Here is a 22570-nt window from a genome sequence, read left to right as displayed (position 1 = left end):
TCACCATTTACTTAGCTCTCAAAGACTTGCCTTGTTATACTTTAGAGTACAAGCAAACTATGAAGTAAATGCGTGAAAAGTCGAATGTGAGATGTAAGTATCAAGCCTCGCAAGAACAGAAATCCTCGAGTGAAGCAACAATGCCTGCAACAGTCCTTTAGCAGTGGTGCAGGCAGTAGTGTCAGAAGTCCCAGTCCGGCAGACACTTACCCGGGGAGGACTTTGAGTTATTGTGAAGACAGGATACTGGTAGGACCAGGGCTGAAGAGATAAGGCTCGCAGAGTGAACCCAGAGTTCACCAAGACGGGAAACGGGCTGTTAGTTTTATGCATGCGCCCTGGCTGAAGGACAGCATCGTCTTCAAATGATCGTCTGCACGATATAGTAACGCTATTCTTCAGTATTTTGAGAGGTAGGAGTACAGACACTGGATTCATTTGAGATAATGTTTCAGTGCAGGAATAGCTGCAGACATTCATAGTTCATTTTATATTGTTTTTTTTATGTTTATGTTGTTTATAAGAAGGAGGCATCAGGCAACTTAAAGCAGCTGAAGAATGAAAACACATAACACAATGCATGTGTGTATTTCACATTTAAACAAAAACAAGCCCAAAAGGATGTTTATTTGCTAAACTCTCATTATATACCGTGTTGAATGTAGCTAATACTTCAGTAAATACGTTTTAAATGTTGTAAATGCAGCCGTAATGTGAATATGCAAATTTTTGTCACACTAGGGAGTTGCCATCTAACAGATTAATAAATGCATACAGCAGAAAATATGAATTGATTGGAGTAGATATTTGGAAACATTCACTAGCTCCTGCAGAGTTCAGCCAAACTCCAAATGAAAGGCCTTGGGCTCAAATGCTGCATGTAGTTTAATATTAATGTCAGTGTTGATTATGGTCTGCTACAGTCGAACGAGCAGCAATGAAACATGTCAATGTGTTCTCCAACACAATATACATGAACGTTTCAGATTTATGGGCTTCTTAGTGAATTTATTAATGATCCACTTGGTCAGTCTAAGCTGCCAATCACAATGTTTCACCCAGTTTTATTGCATCAAATAACTAAATTAAACCAAAAATGAGCACTTGGGAATCAATCATACAATTCATCAATTCTTTCTAAACGTGTAATCTGGCATTTGGGTTTAGCCCGTGTGCCATCCTCTAACATGGAGGAGGCGGGGTTTACTACCTTTACTGCAGCCAGCCACCAGGAGGGAATTGGAGACATTTCGGCTTCACTTTTGGTGGAGCTGTCATGTCGTCCATCTTTATGTACACTTAGTGGGTTAAACAGCCATTTCCACTGGTTTGACTGAGCATAACATCTCTCTAGCCTGAATTCTCAAATATTTAATACAATGTATAGTACTAGAAAAGTAGAAAAGACTTCTAACAAAAGCTGTTAAATGCATGTAGTTCAGAGGTTAACCGTATTTCATTCTGAGTAGAGATATCGCTCCCTAGTGCCTATGTGCTGTCCATTGGGTTATAGCACCACACTCTTCAGACCAAGCCAACGGAAATTGGCGTCCTGAAATATTTAAATTTATTCTTTTATACTAGACCAAAGCATTCGGGGTGTTTGTGATATTTAATATAGTGACATAGGTTTTTTTTCGTTATCCATGAGTAAACACAGGGTCAATGGACTATATTCGACTAAATAACATTTGTTTATATCAGGGCTGGTTGATAAAAGAATACCAATAATTACTGTGTTATAAGTTTCATCAATATAACAAAGCTTTGATGTATATTGACATATTTCTTATCACAACCTTCACTCTGGGGCTAAAACCAGCCTTTCAATATAAAATAAATAATAATGTGACTTTAAAACTTATTTGTATACCTCTTGCTTGTTTTATGCTTTTATCCTAAGTGGGTTATTTTATTGCTAAAAGGTCCTTATTGCTAATCTTATTTAATTTCTTTGATTTTATTCTAAAGGACTTTGACAATCTATTTTTGTGTTACGGTTCTGTCCAAACAACACGTGTTAACATCATCATTGTTTATCGCGATAATTACCGACGTGTCTTTATTCTTATCTTTATTAAGTGCGTTGCCATAGCTACCCGAGACAGAGCGAGGGCGAGACTGCTCACGTGACCCGGCAAGATGGCGACCACGGGGCAGAGCGGCTGTGAGAGTGAGTCCCATGTCTTATTCTCATCTCCCCGTTACACGGATAAAACCACAGGCTCGTTTCGCCCCGCGTCGGTTCCACGCGTGACCGTGGGGAACGTTTGTCTCCACGACATCCCTTCGTCTACGTGTTTTTATTCCCCGGGGATTCTATTTGTTTTAAACGCCTTGTAACTGAAGCAGCGTCGCGCGGCTCCGCTAACGTTAGCTCGTGCCTGTGGTCATTTATTGTTTAAAAAAAGCGTTAGTCAGCTTTTTTTCTGCGCAGCCTCGTGCCCGCAGCCACTGGTGGATCAAACCACAACATCTGTTTATTCATTGATATCCACATGTGTGTGTTTCTCTTTCTAGATCTCAACTAGGCTCCGGTGGTGTTTGTTTTTTTTCTAACTGGGGATTTGAATCTGCTGATTAATTGTTGGCCATCATCATCATCCTCATCGTCATCATCGCACCAGAGAATCAAGATGGCCCTGAATGTGTTTGGTAAGCAGCAGCTCACCTGGTGATTCATGTGTTCCTCCTCTGATCAACTCTCCTGTATTATAACTCCTCTGTTTACATGACAAGAGAACACAACGTGGATCCAGCATTTGAAAGTTCCGTTTCATGCAACTCTCTCAAATCTCTGCACTTGTTTACTTACTGGAAACTTTCCAATTGAAGGATTCCCATTACAAATCAAACACTCAGGTAATATAACAGGATTCTTCTTAATATATTGAGCTTTTTTTGTTAGGGGTCATTAAAAAAGTAAGACTCCCTCAAAAAGCATTTCCTGCAGAACCATCAAATCCCTTTATTCCCCATTTTATTCTGTATTTAACATCCATAGATGCATTTTGTGTTTCTATAGGGAGTGGGTTATGTTTTATATTTCATTGCTTATGTGTAATGCTGCGATTATTGTCTCCTTGTGTGCAAACTGAGGCAAATTCCAAACAGATTAGTTGTGTGGCAAACAAGCATTGAATCTTTAGTCACGATAGCAAGTAGGTAAGATCTGCTACAGGCTGCTTATTGGTAACGCTTCACTGATACCAAAATATTCATCAATATTAAATAAATAATGTCTCCCTCTGCCACATAGTGAGCAAGTTATAATACTTTGATTACATTTAGCTGATAATCATTCTAATTTTACTGAACATTTTGAATAGAGGACTCTTACATGTACTTGTATAATGTGGTGTTACTAGGATCTATATACGTCTTCCATCCGTGATATATATTGGGTTGGGTTATTGCAGACCAGTAGTGAAAAAGTAGAGAATGTAAATGCTGTAAAGAGTAAAAAATATGCCATATTTAATGAAGTATTAGCGGTAAAATTCTATATTCGTTTGTGCTGTTAGCTGAAAATGTAATGTTAGCTGTGTAATCTCCTAATATAGATATTTATCAGTTTATTTAATGTTTATATATTTTGCTGAAGCTACAAAATTATTGGAAATTATAGAGTAACTTATGCTTTTTCCATGGTTTTCTAACAGCTCTTCCACCTAACCATCATTTAAGTAGTTTTGATTGAATGTATTAGACAAATCGTTAAATAGCAGCTTTATATTATTGCATGCATTTAATATCGAAAGTAAAGAGATGAGTGAATCCTGAACCCCTCCAATCAAATCAGCTCTGATCACTGTCACGTTTTCTCCACTTGGGGGCGCAGGAGCAGAGGAAATTGTGTTAGAGTAAAGTGGCAGCTGTTTAATCCATTGTTGTTCTTTTTTCTGCTCACAGATCATGACGAATACCGGCCACCGGTGTGGAAGTCTTACTGTAAGTTTCAGTGGAGCATTTTTTTTGTTACTAGCCCGATTTATAAACATTAACTTCCATTGTTATTTCCTTGTGAGTATCATGGGTTTGCGATATTAATGCTATCTTTCTGTGTTCCCTCCCTCAGTGTACCAGCTCCAGCAGGAGGCGCCTCACCCACGCAGGCTCACCTGCACCTGTGAGGTAAGAGAACCCACTCCCTCATTCCCAGTAGCCGAGTAGTATTGCACTGGTATTATTTATTATTTTATTGTTATTAAGTCAGACATCTGATTTTACAAATGGCCTCCTCCACATTAGGTAAGTAAATGGGAAATGTTTTGTTGGCCACTAAAAGTTATCGCTCTTGCTCACTGGCACTTTGGCATGTGGACTGTAGGAGCCAGGGATCGAACCACCGAACTCTTTAGCTATAGCTGCCTTGTCTATCTTAGAATACAGATTGTCATGCATCAAATAAACATAGTGGGTCCTAGTGTAAAAAAATAGATCGATGGATAGATAGACCTTCACATAGATTAATCAAATTCCAATCTTTGTGGGTAAATACGATAACAACCTGAAAGCTTGAGTAAAAAACACTGGTATGGATCAAAGCCTCAAGCAGTCTGAACACTACTTTTCTGTCTCTGTGTATGTGTGTTGCTGTGTGAGTTAATGTGTGTTTCTGCCTCCCCCGGGACTATATTAGCTGATGTCTCCTTTTAGCAGGGGACTGATCATTTTTGCTGTAGTCCGGGAATCCGGGGAGAGCATCTGTTAAACCGTCTGTAGCCCATGTTAAACACGAAACACAGCACATTATTTTATGTTGGTTAAAGTAGGGTTTGTATTATTAAAAGCGATTTAAAGGGCACTTTGAGGTTAAAGCATAATTCAGTGTTTAAACCTCTGTGTTTGTATATGGTGGAATAAGTGTAGTTAGGGGAGGCTGCATGCTCGCCAAGGGCACTCGGGTGCTGAGGGATGCCACTAAATGCCACGCACCAGCACGTCTGCCCACAGGAGGGGCAACCACCAGACGGGTGTGTGTGTGTATCTGTGTGTGTCTGTGTGTGTTTGTGGCAGCAAGGTTTTGGGCCAACCAATAGGGTTTAGAGATTGGGGGAATCTTGTGCGTCTTCTTTTTTTGTGTGTATTAATCCCTAAAGACATTCCTCTTAGGGCCTGAAGGGTGTGTGTGTGTGTGCATTTGTGTGTGTGTGAGCGTGTGTGTGTGAGCGTGTACAGATGCTAAATGAACAGCTGTTGCGTTTCATGCCCCCGGCCTGGTCAGGTAGTCGGTGCTGACCCAGTTAAAACGCAGCAGACTGGCAGACAGACGGGAGTGTCAGTGCCCCGCCACCCCGCTCCCACCATGGTGTCTACTGGGACTCCAGCCATATCTGAATTAATGATGCACCAATAAGCACTTATCTGCGGCTGGTAGTTTGTAATTTGTGTCATGTCGGGGTGAAGTCGTGGCTCTAATGAGTCCTTTAACTGAGCGACCTGATGGTGCTGCTCCGTTACCAGTGCATTCACAACAATAAGAACTTTTATAGTGTATTTAGAAGCTGTATGTTACCTCGCTTCTTGCTTTAAACACCTGGTATCAGATCAGTAGATAGATTCAAGTACTCACTGAGGCCTGACCCGGCATTGTCTGGGGTATCTGAGGCATTTGCGATGCTTGTATCCGAATATCTCTCATGATCAGTTGGCTTTGTACTGGAAAAAAAAATCTGCGTCCACTGTTTTGGCTTGAAGCTGTGCCTAAATTTTTTTTTAATCATGATTAATTATAGCCTTTTAGTTGCGAGCCGACATTAAAGGTTCAAGTACTAAATCAACAATTCATTTGCTTAAATCATTCAAAAAAAGTGAATTAAAGTTTGTGTGTTCGCCTCCTGGTTCGTCCACACTCACCGTTTCACCCCGGACCGATCCATTTCATCATTCCGTGTGAGATCCACTTCGCAGTGGGAGCCTCAGTGTTCAGAGTTATTTCCCTTTGAGCTCGGCAGGATATCTGCTGAGTATTAGTGACGGCTTTTAGGCCTCAGTGGTTTTTGGTAGGTGTCCAGAGGTGCATGTGAATGGGCGACGAATCAGGCACAGCATCCGTCCTCTCTGATCATAAACCAGCCTGATTGTCTTTCATTCCACTCTGACTTTCACCACCTTGATTTCATTTTGTCACGATTATTACTGACTTTAAGTAAAAGCTGAAAATGATCATTTCCAGCAATGTGCGTGTTCTGCCCCCGTACTTCACACACAGCGCGTCCAAATTAATATTCACCGCGGTTTGCCGGGTCCTTGTTGATTTATTGGCTCAGCAGCAAATTTCGCCGAGAACAACACATTGTTCCGCTTATTTTCAACTGACTCGTGCACTAGTCTCCGCGCCCAGCTGAGGACGCACGCTGGGCACCAAGCGAGCTTTACATGCCAGTGTTGAGAACGTGCCAAAGTCTGGGGGACATGTTCAGTAAGAGCACACGCGTGTACAATCCTGGAGGCCGGGGCATTCCACATACTGTAGTGTTGTTATTTTTGGAATGCAAAGTATTTTTATGGATGATCTGCTATTGCGTTAGGCTATATCATATTTTTGATTTTGTTTTTATGGCACTAAATAATTTAAACACCATGCAGAACAATACATTCTTACATATCCACTTGTCTATGACTTTTCTCTTTACATATGAATGTAAAGAGTTTATTCTTCTTCTCCCTGCAGGTGAACAACCGGCCTAAATACTACGGGAGAGAGTAAGTTCACTCTGTGTTATTCTGTGTTGCATCAGTTGTCAGAGACATTTCAGGCATTGATGAAGCCTTTTAACCAATTTGCCACTTTTTTGCCTTTTAATTCAACAATGTGTTTCCCACATGCAATTTAACAAATGTATTATTTGCCTCCTCTTTGCGTCCAGGTACCATGGAATGATCTCGAGAGAAGAGGCCGACCAGTCGCTGAGTCAGGCCGAAGGCAGCTACCTCATCAGAGAGAGTCAGAGACAGCCGGGCACATACACACTGGCTCTAAGGTGTGTTTGTGTTGGACTGGTTTAGAGAGACTGGGAGCGCATGACGTGTTGTCGCTGCCACAGTAATATCATTATTGTGTTACTACCGGACTTTCTAACATTATATCGGCAAAAAGCAAAGACTGCAAACAATCCTATGAGCCGCTTCCTTTTCTTCTTCTTCAGCCTGCAATGAGTCCACAAGTCCAAACTGAAGGGCCAAACTAGGTGTCTTTGAAAGCGCCCTCAAACCATTAGGAACCCATGTAAGCTCAGTGGGGCCACATGTTTGTTTCAGGAGTCATTCAGTATCTTACTCTGAGGCCCTTCAGTTGTGTGGTTGGGCCATTTGTTACATCCTAAGGAGCCTTCTCTGTATCCTTAAAACCACTCTGTTCCCTTGGCCTACTTAGTTTACATCATTTCAATCCTCAGTTTAACTTGAATGGGAGCCCTCATTTCTCTCAGAGTAGGTGTCACACTTCTAAATGGGTGCCTGACTTCATTTGAATGTAGTTTTGGGTCAGTTTATTCTATTCATAGCCGTGTCACTCTTCCACCTGCGCGGGTTCCTCTCCCTTCTCGACGCCTCTTTCAGCCCCGTGGTTATAATTACATTCCATAAATACTCCTTCATAAACTAGCGTCCCAGTCTGGGTTGGCAGAAAGGGAAAGGTTGTGGTTTTGGGTTAATGATCTAATGGTGCTGTTTAATCTCGCACTGGGTTTTCATTGTGATCCTTGGAGGAGCAGATGATGCGGTGGCCCAGTTCAGGGTCGATCTGTCATAAAGTCTGAGCTGATTTGAGAATATTTTAGTAAAATTATGCAGTATTTCTTGTGTGACTGTAAAATATGATTCTGGTTTAAATATGAGGTATAATACAAAAGCTCAAATCTTTCAATTTTGTCGTATTAATTATGTTTTATCAGACAAAAATAGTTTAACAATTGGGTCTAGGGATTGATGTTGCCTGTTTTTCACCAGTCTGCCCTCCCTCCTCCCGACCCCAGGTTCGGGAACCAGACGAGAAACTTCCGTCTCTACCACGACGGGAAACACTTTGTCGGAGAGAAGAGGTTCGAGTCCATCCACGACCTGGTCACCGACGGCCTGATCACGCTCTACATTGAGACAAAGGTGTGTGCTTGTGTTTGCATTCACGTGTCCTTACCTCCCCTTCATCCTTACTAGCAACACACGGGCCATGTTCTACCTCAAACGCTAAAAATAACAGCATGGAACAGATGGATGCACGGATCAGGGCTGAAAAGTTGTAATTCTGCATTTAAAGCATTGTGCTTGCAGTTTGCCGGGTAAACAAAATCAGCTCGCTTCACTTGCATTATAATCCATGCTCACCTCTTGTTTTCTTAATTATATGGATCCCTGAAAGAAAAAAGTAAATATAGAATTGTCGTTTTTTCCTGCATATTCTCTCCCATTAACTTTTTTTAAGACACGGAATCAGTAATAGTCTAAACCTGTGATTAATAATATCTGTGTCGAAAACAATTAAAAAGTTGCCCTCTCTTCTTCCAGGCAGCGGAGTACATCGCCAAGATGACCATCAACCCCATCTACGAACACGTGGGCTACACCACCCTGAACCAGGAGCCCACCCTGAAGAAACATCTGCCACTCAGCCCACAGGCCCCCGACGGGCCGGCTCCGGCCAAAGATGACTGCAATGCAGAGGAGAGGGTAAGGACAGGACACTCTGAATGCAACGATCATCCTGCAAGTAGTTCTACCACTTTAAAGTTGATAAATATATATATATGTATATGGGATAAGAAATAAGAGTAGTGTTCACACACTGTATAGTCCAAATAATCTTCCTGTTAGGGAACCAATGTCTGAAAATACTGAATCATTTGTCAGGTTTCTTGCTACACTTTTTAGTTTTAAATCTAAAATCAACGAGAAATTAGTCAATCTTTAAATTGAGAGCATACAAATGAGAACGAACAAGGAGAAGATGGATCCATCTGAATCTCAAGCAAGGAGATATAATGAAAATGTGTTTAAGTTTGTCACTGAGTTGAAGATGAGTTTACCCTGCATTAATTAAAGTGACTTATCATAATGCAGAAAAGGTCATTATACATGCTATCACAATATTTCCGGATCTAAAAGTTTGGGTGAAGCTACGGGAAAGAAAGTCTCTGGATGCACAGAGCTGGGATGGAGAGATGAGAGTTGAGGAACCGGGTGAAAGAAGGAACAGAAGAGCGAGGAGGAGGAAGATGGATGCAGAGGAGCGATGGCCTCCAGCCAAGGGCTCTGCAGTAAAATTACGTAACAGCAGTTTGCCTGCAGGAACCTGCTATCTCCCAAAAGCCTCGGACTGAGTACTCATGAGCGTGGGTTTGTTGTTGGCTCGTTAGATTCCTCTCCTCTGAGCATTTAGTTCCTATTCATTGACTTTTTCTAGGGGGTGGAGCTCTATCGCACAGGATGAAAACAAAAGTGTGCAGATGTGAGGTTTCTGCACGACGCAGGAGCCGACTCTAATTATAAATCACCGCGCTACGTTAAATGCAAATGTTCCGTTCTGCAGCTGCGTGTTTGCTCAGGCAGGTGCAAGAGGAACGAGGCAGAGGATGGTGCGGATCCTTCAGGAACAGGCTGTGTATATAACGGTCCAGTTACAACAACAGGCTCAGGAGGAAGTGTTGTTAGAGACATGCAGTGTGTTTATCCACCACACCAGCTCCGAGCCTCCTGAGGCCTCGTATGACCCGCAGCGCATGACCACCAGTGCTGCACCTCATACATCACTGTCTGCACGCATGTGTGTAGCGGGGAGGGTCCTGTGTACGTGTGTGCTTTTCGTAATTGGGTTGGATTTGCAGACAAAGCAGTACGGCGGTGACATTGAGACCAGAGGTGGCTCTCTGCAGGGAAGTCATACATCCCGGAGATATCCATATTTCATATGTTCACACGGCCCGGTCGCCTTTTGTAGCGAGTTAAATGTGGCTTTATGGCCCCCGCGGGAAAAACAAAGACGTGGTCCCTCTGATGACCTTTTTAAAAATTCATTTTTAAGGCCTTGTTCTGGTGAGATTGATTTGAGTGGATGGTGGTGAGGAAATGGCAGGAATCTGGTTTCAACCCTGAATAAAGAAAATCTACGAGGAGATTTGAGGTCCCCGGATGATACCCTCCATCCATTTCTTTCCTTTGCCATTTAAATTTCTACATCTGTCTGTAATCGAGGGGCCCGTTTGTCTGAAACCCAACAACCTCTCAACCCTGTCATTTCCCTGCAATGAAAACATCATTAAATAACCATGACTAGTCATACATATTCACTGTGTTATGTATATGAGCTGAAGATTGGGGAATTTGAATCGGCCGTGGATCCTTTCGAAGGGATTTTAGCTTCTGAAATTAAAATTTTCTTTGCTGATATCTTCTCAAGATGCCACAAACACAATACTTTCATTAGTTGTGCGTGTCAAAGATCAAAACATCTCCCCCGCAGTAACAGGATTTAATTCCCTCCCACTGCTTGGTTGTTGACAGTCCAAACATCCCTTATACCAGAGCTGACTCAACCAGAAACCTGCAAAATGCTTATTGAGCCCTAAAGTGTTCTTATATAATGTCTCCTTTATGATCCAAATTAATGGACATGGAGCAATGTAAGCATGTAGGATTGTGTATATTCTGTTGAGATTTTTCAAGCAACACACACTGGACAGGTATTTGGGGGAAAGGGAAATATTAGAGGGTATTGCCGGGAGAATGGAGGGAAACAAAGAGGAACAAGAAGTGTGAACAAATGAATTAAATAACAGCTTTTCCCTCCGTTCATTCTCCCCCTTTCTCTTTCTCTCCCCGGACAATCGAGGGGGGCAGAATCGGTGGCGAACAACAAGAATCCCTGAATTCCGATTGGCTCCCCTCACTCTGAATGTGACCTGTTAAATTCGTCCGCCGCTGCTCCGTAGCTCAGCCTCCCCCCCTCCTCTCCTTGCTCTCGCCGCCTCTGTCCCTCCCTCCTCCACTTGTTCTGCCTGGTGAGTGTGTGTGTGTGTGTGTGTCTGTGTGTATGGAGGAAAAGCGGATTAACGCACACACCGAGCCATGTGGGCTGAGGCGCTCACCTACACGAGACCGAGAGACGGCAGCGCTCATTCTGCCGCATCAGTCCTGTGTGATGGATTTTGCTTCCGGGGAGATTTGTTGATTTATATTGGCTGAACTTTCTCAGGGGTATTTTTGGAGCAGGCAGATGTTTTATTAGACCGGCTGGCTTTTGTTTTTTTGTTGTGAACTGGAATTGCAGCCCCATCAGCTGCAGGGCTAATCTGATTGGCTGATCTTTTTGGCTCTAAAACAGCAGGATAGGTCTTGTGTCTGCTGCGTTGGCTCCTTGGTTTGGGATGTTGTTGTGAAATGCAGTTTATTTCTAGTTTTTAAAAGAATATTTCCTTTTTAGGATTTCATATTTCTTGGCTTTCTGATTGTTTATTAGTGTGATTCAGATATTGGTGTCTGAGGCATTTTTGGGATTTTAAATTCAATTCCAAACCTTCAGCTCCCACAATGCCGAGCCGCGAGTCGCACGTCAGTAAACGGGGTAAAAAGCAGTCACGCAGGCGAGCCGAGAAGGAAGCCGCTCAGAAGGGCTCTTTGTTTACAGCCGCTCTCGGTTTAAATGTCAGCGCTGGTTCAATTCCCTCCCTGCCGGTCTCCGGGAGCCCATCGGACCCCAGCACGGGCGCTGGGACCCATCTCAACCGGGTGCCCGCCCCCTCCAAACCCGCCTCCCCTGCTTCCACCTTCTGGCAACCAATCAGATCTTTTGCCCTTTCGCAGCTCACATCGCTGGTGCGGCGGGCGACCCTGAGGGAGAGCGACTTGGCGCCCAAGTACGAGAAGGTCCACAACTTCAAGGTGAGGGACTCCTCTGCTCTCTTAATCCTCTGCTCTGTGTGTTCTGTGTGTCTCTGTCTATTTGTGTACACGTGTTAGTGTGTGTACTGAAAAATGCCAGAGTTGCTGATTCAGCTCATGGGGTCTTATTCAAATTGACCTCAGAGAGCGCACACAAACACACTCACACAATCACACACAAACACACACTACATTTACATTTCAAACCTCTGTTTAGTGCCTCGAACTCCCGGATTTCCATATTACATGCGGCCATTAGCAAAGAGCACAAAGGTCAGAGCCACAGTGTCCTGAGCTCAAGGGAAATGTGGATGAACCCACACTGACACACACAAGAACCCCTGTGATGTGATGGAGGTCATTAGCATTTCATTTTATAGAACCAATTAGCAATAAATGAGCAGATTGAACTCTCCTCTCACTATAAATCTTTATATAATTTTGCAATCATTCTTTTGTTATTGCTGCTGGGTCAAGTATCACCTTGACAGAGGCTTATATGAATATTTTCTCAATTCACCGTGTAACCTTTCCTGTTTAATTAACCTTTTCACTGTCTCTCTTTACACCAGGTTCACACATTCAGGGGCCCCCACTGGTGCGAGTACTGTGCCAACTTCATGTGGGGTCTCATCGCTCAGGGAGTGAAGTGTGCAGGTAACCAACTTGAACACACACACACACCATTGTGTTCCACAGTCAATCTCTGCTCCTATTTGTCGTGTTCGACACGTCGCTCTCTCTCTCTCTCTCTCTCTCTCTCTCTCTCTCTCTCTCTCTCTCTCTCTCTCTCTCTCTCTCTCTCTCTCTCTCTCTCTCTCTCTCTCTCTCTCTCTCTCTCTCTCTCTCTCGTCGTGACTCCAAAGTAGACGCTGGGCTAAAGTTAGTCGCTGGTGCTGTTGACTCATCTGAAGCTCACAGATTCCAAATGTTAAAAGATTCAGCTCAGTGCCAAAGAACAGAGTGGCAGTGTGAGTGTTACTGTGTGTGGGTGATGAACCGAGTCTCTGCAGCGCCTACGTGAACTATGGAACTATTACCACCCAGGCTTCTTACTATGATATAATATAAAAAAACTCCACTGTCCTGTAAACAGTTGAAAGCAGCATAACGGTCATTTTCTTCAGGGAGTTGATGTGAAACCGTCTCTCTCTCTTTCTCCCCCCCCCGGTCAGACTGCGGGTTGAATGTCCACAAGCAGTGCTCCAAAGTCGTGCCCAACGACTGTCAGCCGGACCTGCGGCACGTCAAGAAGGTGTACAGCTGCGACCTGACCACGCTGGTCAAGGCCCACAACGCCAAGAGACCCATGGTGGTCGATATGTGCATACAGGAGATCGAGGCCAGAGGTGAGAGCGCGTGCATGCGTACTGTGCGGTGGTGTGTGAGTCACTGTGATTATATAAAAAAATGGCTCATAAGTGTTGTTTGCCAACTGGCTTTATAGAAGATGTGTGTGTGTCCCAGTGGCGCTATGTGCACAAGCAGAATAAATGCTGCTGCAGACAGGATTTGATCGATTATGATTCAAGACCGGAGTGAAACTAATATGTGAAATCAATAGAGACAACAACGTGAAGTGATTGAATTTCACTGGAGACCGGAGATATGGCTGAACACACACCCAACCCCCCCATCACTGAAAGCTGTTGAATATCATTGCCTTTCAATCATTGTTACATTCCGCCCTGAATTTTCAGGAGTTCAAATATTCATATCTGAGAATAACCAGAGACTTCCGGCACATAAAGAGTCTTAAATAATTAATCATAAGGATTATGGCCGATTAATAAAGCTCTAAATATTTAAAGAAATGATTCAGCCACACTCCAATTAAATTTCGATTAATATATTATATTAATGGCGGTGTCCCTTCATCTCTACTCAGGTCTGGAGTCAGAGGGGCTGTACAGAATATCAGGCTTCAGTGAGCTGATAGAAGATGTCAAGCTGGCCTTTGACAGAGGTGAGTGTCGCCCCCTGTTGTTCCTTCTCTTAAAATATGTGAAACCTCCACCACTACCACTTTATCATCAACACAATCCTCCAGAGATGCTTATTTCCTCTTGGATGACAACCCCAGAGTTTCCTTTTTCCACCGCAAGTAACTCACTGGTTGTTTCCTGTTTTCCTCGACAGACGGAGAAAAGGCGGACATTTCCTCAAACACTTACGAGGACATCAACATCATCGCCGGAGCCCTCAAGCTCTACTTCAGAGAGCTGCCGATCCCCCTCATCACTTATGATGCGTACCCACACTTCATAGAAACAGCAAGTAAGGCTTCCTGCTCCCCTATGTATCCTGCATATGCATTTTGCCATTTTTAATCCAACATCGAAGTGTTCCCGTGACACGTTGCCTTTTCCTCACTGTTGTATTCTGTGTGTTTGCGTGTCACAGAGATTTCGGACCCAGAGAAACGGCTGGAGTCTCTCAACGAGGCCTTGAAGCTGCTGCCGCCTGCCCACTGCGAGTCCCTGCGATACCTCATGGGTCACCTCAAGAGGTCTGAACAAACTGGTTTCACTTCCTCACATACCTCTGGCTGTGTAGTTGTGTTACATTCCTTGATCTTGATGTTTTTTTAGCCGTTGTGGTCATTTTTTCCCCGCTTCACAATACGTCCTCCCCCTCTCTCTCCATCCAGGGTGACCCAGTGCCAGAAGGAGAACCTCATGCCCAGCGAGAACCTGGGCATCGTCTTCGGCCCCACGCTCATGAGGGCGCCCGACCTGGACGCCATGACGGCGCTCAACGACATCCGATACCAGAGACTAGTGGTGGAAATGCTCATTACCAATGAAGACGTGCTGTTCTGAGAGGAAGGGAGGGAAAGGACAGAGAGAGCAGTTACGCGTCGTGAAAACACGGAGGAAAAAAGTGACCTGCTGACTTTTGACGTGGAAATGAAGGAGAAACGTCTGCCTGGATAAAAGGAGCAATGAAGGAGGAGGCTATTTGCAAAGAAGAAATAAAAATAAAGATGGAAGGATGCAGTGTTTTCCCTTTCCTTTGATTCATAAACAAACTTGAAGCTTCCAAAAATTGCAACGCTATAACTGTACAAAAAGGACTTACTGGAACACTGAATACTGGGAAGGACAATAATTTCCGTCTCTAAGCTCATATCTTCTCTTTCTTAAATGGATGCCTTGACGGTTGTTTTTTTTTACCCGCTTATTATAATTGTCTTGTTGTAATGGGGGGAAAGAAAATCATCTTCATTCATAAGAAAACCTTGGATTGGCATTGAAACCAAAGTGTTAGCCACGGGCGAACCAGAAAAAAGACACCAGTTGTTGTCTGTGCTGTCAAGGTGTCCGTTCAATCCTCGCTGAGCGTAGAAGAAGAAGCACTGATGTCAGAAGCGTAGGCAGCTGGATGGATGAAAGAATCACTCCTCATCATTCCTCTCTGTGGGGTTTAAGTGACTTGGACCTATTGTGTTTTGATTTCCTTTCTCAAAGCTTTTCTGTTTGTCTTTCCAGCTCCTGCTTCCATTCACCGATGTGTAATTATGCAGTAATCCTTCTCTAACATTGATTTTTATTTAAGTTGCTAAAATAGAAAAATCAATGCCCACTTACCCCTTTTTCTGAACCCCTCATGTCACATTATAAGCTTTTGTTTAAGACATTATTGCTGTTTTAAAACACTCTGCGTTTGAGCTGTGAATCCGAACAAATCCTGTGTCCTCCCTCCTCTCCGCCTGCCTGCTCTGCCTCTGATGGAGAAAAACAACGCAGTCCATTTATAGCAAGACGATCTGAGCCTTATTGCCATATTTTCTCCCAGTTCGCAAACTAAAATCAACGCTAACTAACTAACAACGCTAACTAACTAATTCAACAAAGGCAGCATTGCAGACACGGCATTAACCTGGCAGCTTGTTTTCATTTCATGTCTCATTAAAGACGGCTCTAGTTGTCGTACGTTAGCCCGGTGAAAGATCGTGAAGAGAAGGACGCATCGTACGTGACTTGAAATATGTGAAACGGTGCTTTATGTAGTTTTTTGCTTTCGTTGGTCGTTTTTTTTATAAAGCAGTTCTGTACTGTAGCAGGGTCGGTTATAGAATATTTCCCTCTGTAAATCAGATGCCAACCAGAGGACAACAGGGTGAAGATCGGGTCCGTGGTCAAACATTGCATACGGAGAAGGTTCACTGAAATGTGTTGTCCCTGCTCTGATGTGATTAAAGCTGTATAATCTGTAGGACGATGATATGTAATATGACCGGAGTGTATTTGTTTTTTCCTCTCTCTCTCTCTCTTTTATTGAAATTAGTGCCATTTGAAAGGGTGGAGGTGTAGATTGGCTGCCTTCTACACGGACCTCCACCTCAACTAACACACATTTATTTTAACCCCCATTTCTGTCGGGGGGGGGGGGGGGGCACCAATCTACTATTTCTGATTAGGATACATGTGTCTCAAAGCAAAGACGGAGTTATGGATGTAAAAATCAAGCGCGCCAGTGTTAGGTTGGCTGTTAAATAAGGTGACAGGCAAGAGTTTAGAGTTCATTTTTTATTTTTTTATACTACTGTGTTGACTTTCTGTTGTTCATATGTTCCAGGGTGAACTAAACCCCTGCTGATTTAACGACGTACTAACTTCACACTAATCTGAGTACAGCTTGTGGGCCTTCAGTGAACTGTGACGCTTGGTTTTTTTGGGGGGGCATCATGAAATGTTTTTTTTTTTATTGTCATTGCTGTAAAGGATTTTCTATATGGTTTATGCATGGTGAAATTAAATTATTAAATATGGCTTTCAATTCACAAATGACTGATTTTATTGCCTCCATCAGGGAGGTTACCCTTTGCTTCTGACCCTTTGATTGATTGTAAATCAGATTACGCACAAACCACTGCATGGATTACCACGAAAATTGGTGGACGGGTGTGTGTGTGTCCTTTATTGCTCAGACAATAATTTATGGATCTTGATGTAAGAAATCAGGTATATTGAGGGTACTGTTATTTATGCACAGATCCAATAAAAAATCCAGAATTAGTGACTTTAAATACGGTTTCATAGGGAGACTGCTGGGCCTTGGTAGAGGTTTGAGCTCTCCCCAGTATATGAATATTTCCTGCTTTATACACATGAGCGTTTCCTTGAAACCCAGCTCCTAACTTAATATTTTTCCTTCCTAAATTTATTGAAATGTTGCAGAAGTACTCTAAATCCATGCCTTTTTAGCCCTTCAAATTATGCAAAATCCATTTTAAGGTTGCATGTGTCATTAGTTCAAACTGAGTGAGGTCTACTTGGCAAATTTTTCCACTTGAATCATTTTTTAGACACTTGAAGCAGTAAAACCAACTAAAATTCCACAAGAAAGAAGCTAAAATAGACTAAGATTGCAGCCAATAATAAATTCCATATGTATCAGAGATGTTATAGTTCATCTAGTGTCTGAAAATATTGAAAATACACATCATGAAAGTGAATCTGACTCAAAATATTGTTTGCTGATATAAACTGCTACTGTGTTCCAGCAGGGAAACATTACGTGATGCAGCGTGTGTCGGTTTTAATAGAATGTCCCAGTCTCTGTCCCTGACCACGTGATCCCCACGAGCTGCCTCCATTGGCCAACGTTTAATTGCAGGTGCCTCTGGGTCTGGGGGGATGCGATCACGCAGGAGTGACGTGACCGTTACACGGCGGTGGCGGTGGCTGCTATCATTTCACTTCTAAAAGTTTATTATCCAAGTTTGACGTCGAGAAGAAGCGAGCGTGGGAAACACCTGCGACTGTGGCGATGAACGTCAGCCGCAGCATCTTCTAACCATGGCCATCTTCTGTGCCAATGGGCGAGTTACCATCAGGTTAACATGACACGTGACGTCGCCCTGCCAAAAGGTAAGATAGCATCGGGTTAATGCCACAGCGTTTCACTATCATGTTGCCATTTTGTGCCGTGTGGCCTAAAAGCAAGTTAACCGAACCGATGTCACACGTTTTGCTGTAAGCTAACGAGCTAGTTTTCCTGTTGCTTTTCTACCATGTCGATGCGAGGGTGAGGGTTAACCACATTTGTTTAATTGTTTAATCAAACGTTAAACGTGGGGCGATTAGGCGAAATATAAGTTTTAACTCTGCGTGTTTCATAAATAAAATCGTTACACGTTATGATGGAATGTGCGTTGATGAAACTTGAGGTTAGAATCGGAGGATTGAATACGCAGATACGACATTGGCCGCTTGGGCGAACGTCGCCACCATTTTTGAATTGGGCAAAAGTGACCCTGTTTCAATGACACTTTTTATCAACCCCCTGTTATGTTTTAATAAGTTGGATGTACTGGTATAACAATGCATTACATATTACACCAGGAAAACTTAGTATCAAAGCCTATATGTGTATGAATATTTATGTGAGATATTGTGTATTTTGTTAAATTTGTCCCAAATACCCACTAACATGGAGGAGGTGCGGCTAATGCTGCACCCAGTCACCAGGTGGCGTTCAAGACCCTTTAGGTACACGTTTGTCATCCGTCTTGATGGACAGTGTAAGAGTGAGGCCATAATCACTGCTGCACTCAGGAATTTTCTAGACGTGAGAATATTTATGATGTTAATTTTTTTATTTATTAATAACATTAGAAATAAATCTTAAGAAACAGTTTTCTGTAATTTATATCAGTGAAAAGATTGAGATATTGTTGAAGACAGAAACTTGTAGACATGTTAAGACAAGGTACTAATGTAGAATAATTCACCGCAGCAGAATATCTACATGAAAATGTGAAAAGTATTTAAGTACAGCTGAAATAGTATGGAATTTAATGAATGTCACTCCTGAACGGACTGACCCCCTCCGAAGTGGTCTGGGAGTGGTCCAAGCAAGGATGAGGCACTAGATCTGTATGGGCCAGTGTCCTCCTCTGGGCCTGGACGTGGCTCTAAGCAAGATCTCCTCAAAAATGATTCTATAAGTGAATATTATATTTATATATCTGTGTGTGCAAGGGGAAGAGATTCCCGCCATGCTTGTCTCCTCGCAGAAAAGCATGGCTCGCAGCTGGGGGATCGGATGGGGGTGGCCCTTGCTCACCCCTCTGGTCACCCTGTCAGGCTTCACACTTCACCATTGTAGAGATGCGTGTTGATTATTTTAATGGTGATTTTTTTATAACATATAATCATATTATAAGGTACACAATAATAATTGTATGTAACGTTTTTGTGTACTTATTTGCAATCATTCACAAATATCTTAAATTGTCTATGGATGTTGCTCCTCAACGGACTGACCCCCTCCGAAGTGGTCTGGGAGTGGTCCGAGCAAGGATGAGGCACTAGATCTGTATGGGCCAGCCTCCTCCACCGGGCCTGGGCGTGGCTCAAAGCAAGATCTCCCCCAAAAAGCTATATATATATATACACAAAGACACACACATATATATATATATGTGTGTCTGTCTGGCTGTTGTGCTGGCTGGGGTGGCCCTCTCTCGCTCCACCAGTCACCCGCGCTGGCATCACACCTCACCATTAAAGAGATATATGTTGATAATAATCATGGTCAATAATGTATTATATATATAAACAAAATTATAGGGTAAGCAATAATAGTTATATGGCATATAATAGCGTTTTTGTTTACTTATTTCTATGGTAATGTATATTGGAAAACACACCTAAACCTGGGGGCACATACCCATGACTCCCCACTTGTCCACTCTGGTGGCACGGTGAGGAATTGTGGTGCCGGCATGGCAAAGTGTTGGGGTTTATGGGATCTACATCCATCTCTTTTAATAGAAGATGAAAAAAAAGTTTAAGAAAAACACATTACCAATAGATCCACAAAAACCAAGTGGTCTGGGGAGGATGAGGCACTAGATCTGTATAGGCCAGCGTCCTCCTCTGGGCCTCGGCCTGGCTGAAAGCAAGATCCCCAGCAAAAATGAATAGATAAGTGTGTCTGCATTCCGAAACCCGCCTAGTGGACATTTCGGAGAAATGCAAGCAATGGATTTTCTTTTCCAGTATTTATTTTATTTGAGACACTCTGTGGTGAAATATTGTAGCTGTTGATAGTCAAGTTGTAGTACCTATATAAATGCAGCTTTTGGCCATGTGCTTCAGGCCTCGTTGGCGCAGTAGGCAGCGCGTCAGTCTCATAATCTGAAGGTCGTGAGTTCGAGCCTCACACGGGGCACGTTTTTTAATTCCCCTTTTGCATTAGTTCATTGTTAAAAAAACAATTATGTTTTATGTTCTAAGTGGTCTTCATGCTGAAATTCAGCAAGATTGGTGTGTATGAGTGTGTACTATCCATTTGCCAGCAAAAGTACTAGAAAAGCAGATACAGATTTATGCAGTACACCCTCAACGTGGCTAAGGTCTTCCTTGGTCTACCATACTTTAGATATACTACCATAGGCGATGCATAGTTATTTGTTAAAAGCTGCAGTGCAGTAAGAATGTGCAGCATTCCTCTGCTGTGTGACATATACTCTTATTTTCCTTTGGGATAAGCAGCCCGGCTAGCTCAGTCGGTAGAGCATGAGACTCTTAATCTCAGGGTCGTGGGTTCGAGCCCCACGTTGGGCGCACATCTTTTTTTCCCTCTTATTGTGTGTGCTCCTTTCTATTTTCTTCTTTTATCCATGAGAGGAAATCCAAATTAGTAAAGCATTTTCCACATGACGCCATGCTGTAATGCAGTATCTCAAATGTAGCGATTAGCTAAGTAGTGTTGTGCTGCAGTGACTCATATTCCAAGTGGTTTAAATATGAGGAAACAGTTTGAATTTCATGATGTTTAAATGCAGCCTAATAACCTGGAGCGAATCAAACAAACACAAAGTTACTTCATGGGCTGATCAGGTCTCGATAACTATTCACGACTGTTTATTAGTTAAAGTGAGAGCAGGTCAGAGTGGAGGAGGACACAGAAACTCCAGCTTGGCACAAACCAACTGCACCTTCTGCTATGATCACTGAGCAGTGGCGACACTGTTCTTTAACAAAGTCACTGACCGGCTGCTTCAGGGGAACATGCTCTGAACGCAGTGTGTGTGTCACTCTGAGCGAGTGAATAGGGACGGAGCCCTGGGGCCCGTTTGTTTGTATGAACGGCGTTCATGCACAACACTGGCTGTTTGCTATAAGCCCGCTTAGCTAGCTACATTTAACGTATTGTATTTGATCTACGAGTGATTTATAATGTCAATTATTTCATGAGGCATTGTAAATGAACCATGTAGAGAACTATGCACCCAAGGACTATGTCAAATCTCATTTCACGGGTTTTGTAAATTTTTTCATCCAGGGTCATTTTTGGGATATGTAAGCATTGGTGGTTCAGTGGTAGAATTCTCGCCTGCCACGCGGGAGGCCCGGGTTCGATTCCCGGCCAATGCACATATCTTTTCTTTTGCTGCAAAACATAAATAAATACTTTTTATATAAAGCCCCTTTTCCATTGGCCTAAAATCCACCAACTGCCACTGACATCTGGCTGTTTTCTAGATTCAACACACCCAAGGCAAATTAAAGTGAGCACAGGTCAGAGGGGGAGTGAAGAGGAGGCAGACTCCGACAGAAACTTTTTTAATGTGCGTCTGTCCTGAAGCAGCACTGTTAACATATAAAGTGGTGGAAAAACGCTAAAACAATGAACATTGCAGAAAACATGACTTGTTAATACTCAGTGATCAATAGAGAGTCATCCACCTCGCTGCCTCAAAGTTCGGCAGTTACCATGGGCCAACGCGCCCCCATCCCTCACCCCTCTCTTTCTCTCTCTGTCTGTCTGCTTGTGTGCTTGTACTTTTTTATACTTACCGTATAGGCTCACTCAGCCCGGCTGTTTATACAGGGAGTTTCCCTGTATTCTGGTTATATTCTATTTCTTAAATTGCTATAAAATAACATCATGGCTTTAAGGCTGTTCTTTTTTGTTGTATTAATTCCCGTGTTTGCATAGGTCTAATAGTGCGTGTCGAGGCTGTGATCAACATTATATAACACATCCAGGCTCTGTGCTGGTCGCCAGTCTCTGGCCCTGTTATTTTGGGGATCAAGGGCTGAAAAGTTTGGGAACCCCTGCCTTAGAAGACCTCATAAACGTATGGTTATGATTTTTTTTACACTTCATTAATTAATCATGTCATTCTATTACTCCATATGCTAAAATTCCATCAGAATGCCTATATAATTCAAGAGTGACATACCTACACTCTTAGGTAGAGTACCATTGGCGATGCATAGTTAGTTGTAAATAGCTGCAATGACGCAAAAACATGCAGCATTCCTTGGCAATCTGCATGAAAATACCATGGGTCATAATGGTTAGCCCGGCTAGCTCAGTCGGTAGAGCATGAGACTCTTAATCTCAGGGTCGTGGGTTCGAGCCCCACGTTGGGCTCAATTACTTTTTCTCCCTCACTGTAGGGCTGGGCGATATGGCCTAAAAAAAAAATCCCCGATTTTTTTAGCAGTAAAAAAGAATCAGGAAAAAAAAATCCCCGATTTTTTTTCCCAAATACGGGAGCTGAGAGGGCGTTCGCGGATGTTGAAGAGAAAACCGATTTTCATTTAAACAAGTCGACGTGAGCTACACACTCGAGTTAATCGATAAAATCGGTTTATCGCCCAGCCCTACCTCATTGTACTTCTTCCTGATTCCTACATTTATACAGGAGATGAAAAAATATATAATT

At 42.9% G+C, this 22570-nt stretch overlaps 1 protein-coding gene and 4 non-coding genes across 6 annotated transcripts; all 5 read left to right on the top strand.

The window, feature by feature from the left end:
- Positions 1-3: 3 nt before the first annotated feature.
- On the top strand, positions 4-15579 carry LOC128431132 (N-chimaerin). 2 transcript variants are annotated; one of them, XM_053417359.1, is made up of 16 exons: positions 4-413; positions 2083-2173; positions 2521-2655; positions 3913-3951; positions 4079-4134; positions 6677-6708; positions 6873-6986; positions 7980-8106; positions 8509-8670; positions 11800-11877; positions 12450-12534; positions 13053-13226; positions 13766-13843; positions 14017-14154; positions 14281-14386; positions 14528-15579. In XM_053417359.1, exons 3-16 carry the CDS (start codon positions 2637-2639, stop codon positions 14697-14699), a joined length of 1380 nt encoding a protein of 459 aa, XP_053273334.1. In that variant the 5' UTR covers positions 4-413; positions 2083-2173; positions 2521-2636; the 3' UTR covers positions 14700-15579. The 2 variants fall into 2 exon arrangements, with proteins under 2 accessions (XP_053273334.1, XP_053273333.1); XM_053417358.1 differs by lacking the exon at positions 2083-2173.
- Positions 15580-19988: 4409 nt separating this feature from the next.
- trnam-cau (transfer RNA methionine (anticodon CAU)) lies at positions 19989-20061 on the top strand. Its single transcript has one exon. It is a non-coding gene; the product is annotated as a tRNA-Met (tRNA).
- Positions 20062-20383: 322 nt separating this feature from the next.
- Positions 20384-20456, top strand: trnak-cuu (transfer RNA lysine (anticodon CUU)). The gene has a single exon. It is a non-coding gene; the product is annotated as a tRNA-Lys (tRNA).
- Positions 20457-21198: 742 nt separating this feature from the next.
- Positions 21199-21269, top strand: trnag-gcc (transfer RNA glycine (anticodon GCC)). Its single transcript has one exon. It is a non-coding gene; the product is annotated as a tRNA-Gly (tRNA).
- A 933-nt stretch (positions 21270-22202) lies between these two features.
- trnak-cuu (transfer RNA lysine (anticodon CUU)) lies at positions 22203-22275 on the top strand. The gene has a single exon. It is a non-coding gene; the product is annotated as a tRNA-Lys (tRNA).
- Positions 22276-22570: the final 295 nt, after the last annotated feature.

This window comes from Pleuronectes platessa, chromosome 24 (assembly GCF_947347685.1).
Source record: "Pleuronectes platessa chromosome 24, fPlePla1.1, whole genome shotgun sequence".
Lineage (NCBI taxonomy): Eukaryota > Metazoa > Chordata > Actinopteri > Pleuronectiformes > Pleuronectidae > Pleuronectes > Pleuronectes platessa.
The sequence above is the reverse complement of the archived record's forward strand: the minus strand, read 5'-3'. Positions and strand labels throughout refer to the sequence as shown.

What these genes read in the sequence shown, in the direction of transcription:
- LOC128431132 (XM_053417358.1), top strand. An exon ending in GGCTCACCTGCACCTGTGAG is followed by an intron (nt 4,135 to 6,676) that starts GTAAGAGAACCC and finishes TTCTCCCTGCAG; the next exon opens with GTGAACAACCGGCCTAAATA. An exon ending in ACACTTCATAGAAACAGCAA is followed by an intron (nt 14,155 to 14,280) that starts GTAAGGCTTCCT and finishes TGCGTGTCACAG; the next exon opens with AGATTTCGGACCCAGAGAAA.